Source organism: Ananas comosus, linkage group 2, assembly GCF_001540865.1.
Source record: "Ananas comosus cultivar F153 linkage group 2, ASM154086v1, whole genome shotgun sequence".
Taxonomy (NCBI): Eukaryota; Viridiplantae; Streptophyta; class Magnoliopsida; order Poales; family Bromeliaceae; genus Ananas; species Ananas comosus.
The window spans coordinates 17,142,919-17,149,071 of record NC_033622.1 but is presented as its reverse complement, the minus strand read 5'-3'; the positions used below and the strand labels follow the sequence as shown (position 1 = coordinate 17,149,071).

Sequence of the window (6,153 nt, the reverse complement as noted above, 5' to 3'; positions counted from 1 at the left end):
CGGCAAAACAAACAACGAAAGTAATAGTTTATAGCATAAATAACTTCCCCCTCTCCACTTCTCCCTCACTTTCACCCAAACAAACACACCCTAAGCTGTCTTCTTAGCTTTCTGCGACTACAGGGTCAGACCGTTCACGTGGTCAAGCAGCAGCAGCAGCAGCAGGGAATCTTTGGGGAAATTTGTGATTGATTCTCCGCTGTTGCTGCTGCTACCAGGTGCCGAGGGTGAACTGAAAAGCCACAACCTTCACTGCGTGTACCTTTCTAAGATAATCCCCATACTTTTTAGAAATCCCCATACTTTTACCATCTAGGGTCTAATGTACAGATAATAATGCCCAATAATTCCCAAACTTGGAACCTCAACCACTTAGTTCCTAATTTATTATTTTTTTTTGGGGTATGATTTGCAATCACATTTTGACCTGCATTGACCTCAAAAAGCTAAGATGACCATTTTAATAAGGTTACCAAAGGAGAAATTTACTTGGCAAGAGAAAGGTTGGAATGGTCCTTTTTCTGCAAAATGGTCACGTGCAGAACCACATTATGACTAATCGGTGCTAATGAGGTCCGACGGTAACCATGGTCAAGGACACAAATGCAAGACATGGAAAAGTTGGACACTAATAAATGGTTAAAGTGAAAAGCTATAGGACCGATTCATAATATAGCAAGAGCGCAGGGATTATCATCCATTTTACCCTAAAGATTCACCTCTTGATAAGATTAGCTCTTGATCTACCTAACAGGGCCACCTTTTACTTTCTCTCTCCCTACCTCTCTCCTCCGGCTTCTCCCACACATTCTTTTAGCTTGTTCTTCATGGGAGGAACCATCTACAGGAGGGGTGTATCTTCAAGCAACAGCTTTTGTGATATCCTTGCTGGATCTATTGTACTTCATGTGGCTCTTCACAAGCTGGCCAGCGGCCAGGGCCGACAAGAGGGAGAGTTCCCCAGCCAGAACACCACCGGCCACAATGGTGGCTAGAAGCCGCGCATTTGCCCCAGGCGATTCCATGTTGGCGCCCTTCACGCCAAGCAGGTCCAAACAGGCTGACTGAGACGCTAGCTGGGTTCCCCCGCCAACCGTGCCCACCTGTGGTAAATATAAATATAAAAAAAACATAGCATGAATCTTAAATGGATCTGATTAAGTTATTTCAATTTCCTAATCACAGCTATACAAGGAACTAAAAAATTTTCAGTACATGGCAGGAATATGTCCAAAAATAATTAGTAGAGACAACTATTTGGTCTGCAATGGGCCCACTAAGGAAATAATAAGCTCAGACTATTACTACCAACAGGAATATTTGGTACCCAGAAATGGAGTAGCCAACCAAGTTCACGTGTTACCGTATAGATTCTATAGATTGGACCAACCACAATTCAGTAAATTAAATTGTTTAACAGAACACATAAATATTATTACAATCCAGGTAAAGTAAATATAAAAAGGTCTTGGTGGGGAGAGAAGAAAATTTGTGGAAGATGAGGTCATGCACGACAACTGGACAGATAATAAGGGGAGCAATAGATTCTGTATTTTGATTTCTTGCGATAGTACTGTGTATCATCGCTCTATTGTGAATAGAAATCTAGGTAATAGTCTTCTGCAAAAACTTTTGAAGTAAAAATTACATAGGGAAAGCAGAAAGAAACTATTTTTGTGTAGCTTAAAGGGCGGTTTTCAAAGCAGGTACGATACTGATTGCAGTAGAAATGAATATTTGAACTAATTAATAGAATTGCTGAGACCAGGATATAAAGAATTACCTCAATAGAAGGCATGGTGACAGAGATGTGAAGATCCTTGCGCTCGTTCACAGCCTCAACCATGGTGATGCAGTGCGAGCTCTCCACATTTTGTGCAGGGTCTTGACCAGTGGCAATAAATATGGCAGAAACAATGTTGCTTGCATGCGCATTGAACCCACCGAGAGATCCCGCGACGGCGGACCCTGCGAGATTTTTTATCGTGTTGAGCTCCACGAGGGCGGGCACAGTCGTCTTGAGCACTTTCTTCACAACCTCCTCCTTGATGATCGCCTCGCACACCACTGACTTCCCGCGCCCCTCGATCCAGTTTATGGCTGCTGGCTTCTTGTCCGAACAGAAGTTACCTGCTCAATGAAAGCCCAAAAGAAGACTGAGAATTGGACATTCTGGGTCTTGTATAAGCAGTCTGTGTTTTCGCTAGACGACTAGACGAGTTCCTTTTATTGGGTAATTTACATGAGAGTTTATTAGTAAATTCCTTCTTACTTTTTCAACATGTTTCATCGTTGTGGCGTCAAAATCAGAAATCCACCATTGTGAAGTAAAATATTTCCCTAGCTCCCTCTCAGTTTGTACAGAAGGGAAATTTTCCCTTCGTAATTACTAGCATGATTGCAGAGTTTAACAATTAGTGGTACCTTCACTCTTATTTTCTTGAGAACACAGCCTGTAAACTCTTTTCATGCCAATCAAGGCATCATCACATTGCAGCGGACCCACGGCTATTTCTTCGGACAAACTAGACACATTTTTGGTATAATGGAGCAAAGCATACGTCAGCCAGCCGCTCTTATTAACATGGATTGATTTGACTGAAATTAGGCCAGCATATTTGTTTAAAGAACCAGCGAACGTGTTCCGGCCTTACGGTTGGCGTACGCGTCTCTCAATTTTGATAGTAACTAATCTGGGGAGAGGGAAATAACGTCTTTAAATGGGCTGATGATTTAGCTTACATTTAAGCAATATATGGAGAAACTGACCTGAGATGCTGATGGCATCGATGTCGGGGAAATCAGTTTCCAGATAGTCCAGCACATTTTGAACACCCTTTGAGACCATGTTCATTCCCATTGCATCCCCTGTGCTGCAATTAAGTCTCATGTAAAGGTTCCTCCCGGCCATCGCGCATTGGATTCCCTGTAGCCTCGCAAATCTGCTGGACCTGGGATAATTCCAAGAACATTTAGATGAATCTGAATTTCTATGCTGAACGAAGGATTTGAAAGTAAAATTGAACAATAAAAAGAGCACCATGCGACTATGCCAACATAGAAAATGGTAGGTAGAGCGATGGAGTAAAAAATGGAAACATAAAAGCACTTGCAGAAAACAGTATAGTGAAAGCAAGATGGTAGTAACCTGAAGAAACGGATCAGGAAAAGCAAAGTTAAAAGGAAAAAATAAAAAATAAAACGAAGTTTGGGTAGGGAACAAATATAAGATAATATCCCACACGGACCCATCATCAAACACATGGCAAAACGAAGAGCAAGCATTGCTTGGACGCTTCCAAATTGACAACAAAGGCAACAAAAAAAAGGAAAAAACTTGTAGCCGTCACAAGTCACGGCTCCTGTATGCGACAACCGACCAGCACCCATCATATGCCCAAAAAAACAAAAATCGGGAGAAAAAAAGGTAAAAAAACCGAGGAGTATAAGAATAGTTGTTTACCTGTTGAAGACGACGGCGAGAGTGTCGAAATTGGCGGGGTCCTCGACGAAGGCCTTGAGCTGGGCGGCTCTGGCGGCGGAGGGCAAGCGCAGGGCGGGCGCCCGCGTCATCCCGTCCCTGAGCACGGCGCTGGCGGCCCCCCCGGACTCGGCGATGGCCTTGCAGCCGCGGTTGGTGCTGGCCACCAAGCAGCCCTCCGTGGTGGCCATGGGTATGTAGTGATCCCTCCCGTCCAGCACCAGCGGGCCCGCCACCCCAACCGGGAGCTGCACGTAGCCCACCGGCAGCTCGCAGCACTGCCCCAGGATGGACGCGTAGTCGAACCCTTCCAGCGGCAGGCCCTCCAACCGCCTCCCCGTCACCCTCCTCACCGCCTCCCGCCTGATTCCCGCCGCGCGGAAGCAGTCCCCGAGCCTCGCCTCCAGCGCGTACGAAGGGGTCTTCCCCGCCACGACCGAGGCCACGATCTCCTCGTCCTCCTCCGGCATTCTCTCCGGAGCGACGTCGGCGGCGCCGAGGAGGGCGCAGGGCGACGGGGGCGGGGACGGGGCCGCGGCGGCGGCGCCCGTGTTGGAGGAGGCGGCGGCCGTGTTGGCGGCGGACGAGGCGAGGACGAAGTCGTCGTCGTCGTCGTTGGAGGAGACGATGGACTGGACGAAGGCGATGCCGAAGAAGCTGAGGAGGTAGATGAGGGAGGCGACGAGGCCGAAGATGGCGAGGATCTCGGCGAGGCCCACCACGTGGAGCGGCGTGGAGGAGCGGATCTTCTCGCGCCACCGCCGCATCAGGTAGGCGAGCGACGCCGCGAAGAGCGCCGAGAACAGGAGGTTCGTGTGCCGGATGGGGAGCGGCAGCGCGTCCGACGCCTGCACCCCGCCCCCGCGGGAGGTGGTGGGCGTTCCCGGAGCAGCAGCAGCAGGAGGAGGAGGACGGGCGGCGGCCGCGGTGGTCCTCCGGCGAACGTCCATTTTTAGAAAGAGGGGCGCGCTCGCGCTCGCGCTCGTCGTCGGACGAGGAGCGCACTGTACGTCGAACGCGCAGGACCAAACACAAGACGAGGCGGGTCGGGGGTAAGGTTCTTCCGAGCTTTTAATAGCTTCACGATGCGGTAGGGTCACCGCGCGGTAGCGTTTACTTCAGCGTATCGCCGGGTATACACTCCTCCCGATTCGAAAATGAAAATTCATTCAGTTCGGAGCATTAGTATATAAGCAGGATGGCCAATCTTACTGGATAGCTTTTCTATTAATTTGCGTTTGATGTTGCTTAAAACATCATATTTCATCCTTGCGCGCGTGTGTTAGACTGAAATACTATCAATAGCACCAAGCTATAATTCAAATTTTTTTTCATAATAATGCATTTATTCATATATTATCAGAAATTTTAAAACTATGAGATATAAAATTTAATTTGAAGTATATCATATAAAATAGCCCTTGAGTTTAAGGATTTGGCTTGAGTTAGGCTCGACATGAATTTGAACTATACTTCTTCTTCTTCACTTGTTCAGTTGTTCACATATATCTCCATAAATATTATTAATTCTATCCAATATAAAGAATATTGTTATGCTACCGAACACACGCATCCGTACTCGATAAAACTACCAAGTATGACACAGATTCAAGGGTTATGCGCATCGCTAACTTCTGGTTTCATCCTACAATTGAGTCCCGTCACATGGCGCTTTTTATTTCAGAAATAAAAGTTCTTTTCTTTAAAGATCACTCACACGTCCTCCGTCACTTTAGGAGTCACGTCTGTTTTTTAATCCTTTTCTCGAGNGGAAAAAAAAAAAAAAAAAAAAAGGAAAAAAAAGACCCAAAGCTGGCGTTTCCAGAGAAAGGGCCGGTGAGCCTTGTTTATTTATAGGCTTTGAGAAATGCTACCTAGCGCTCTCCTGGAAATCCACGTGTCCACTCTTTGGTCCCTGCTTGGACTAGTTTGTTTTCAAGTTTTCCTCTTTCAAGCGCAGTTAAATATATATTTAGAATTTAATATATTAGCATATAGAATTAATTTTCTGTACTATTTAGTTTTGATTTCTCCAAATGAATTGTTGTTAAATAAGACTGTTTTTTATTGTGATCCAATTATGTATAAATTGTATGGAGCTCAAGTGTGGATCAGATGAGTTATAAAATTGTATAATTATATGGTTATATAATTAATAAAAATATAATACTCTAAATAAATTAAATTTTGAACTTGTGATATTGAATATCAACTATCAAATTCAACAATCAATTTTTTTGCCATATGTATTAAAAGTAAGGCTAAATTACATAAAATTTTTCTGTCAAAATCAAAATTTTCACTTTGTCCTTTTGTAAAATGAAAAATATTCACTTCGCCACATTCCGTTAGTAATCCGTTAGAGTTCCGTTTATAAAATATTATTATATATTTTTTTTATGTCAAAAATGCTTTCAGTCTTCTCTCCGCAAAATGGTGAGGAAAAAAATAGTTATTTAATCATCACAGTTCACACCGTACTCCCTGTGAACTTTTTTTATTTTATAAAAGGCCAAAGTGTAGGTTTTTAAATTACAGGAGGGAAAATAAAAAATCAAATTTTGACAAGAGAGTTTTCTGTAATTTAGCATAAAAATAATTTATTAAAAATATTACACATAACATGAATCTGAATACTAGTTAGATTTTCTTATTCACGATTAGTTTTATTT

General features: G+C 44.1%; 1 protein-coding gene across 1 annotated transcript; it reads right to left on the bottom strand.

Annotated features, from left to right (window-relative positions):
• Positions 360–4,431, bottom strand: LOC109723508 (3-hydroxy-3-methylglutaryl-coenzyme A reductase 3-like). Its single transcript, XM_020251899.1, has 4 exons — positions 3,464–4,431; positions 2,770–2,951; positions 1,784–2,130; positions 360–1,103 (listed from the first exon to the last, which is right to left on the bottom strand). The coding sequence occupies exons 1-4, from the start codon at positions 4,429–4,431 to the stop codon at positions 861–863; spliced, it is 1,740 nt and encodes a 579-aa protein (XP_020107488.1). The 3' UTR covers positions 360–860.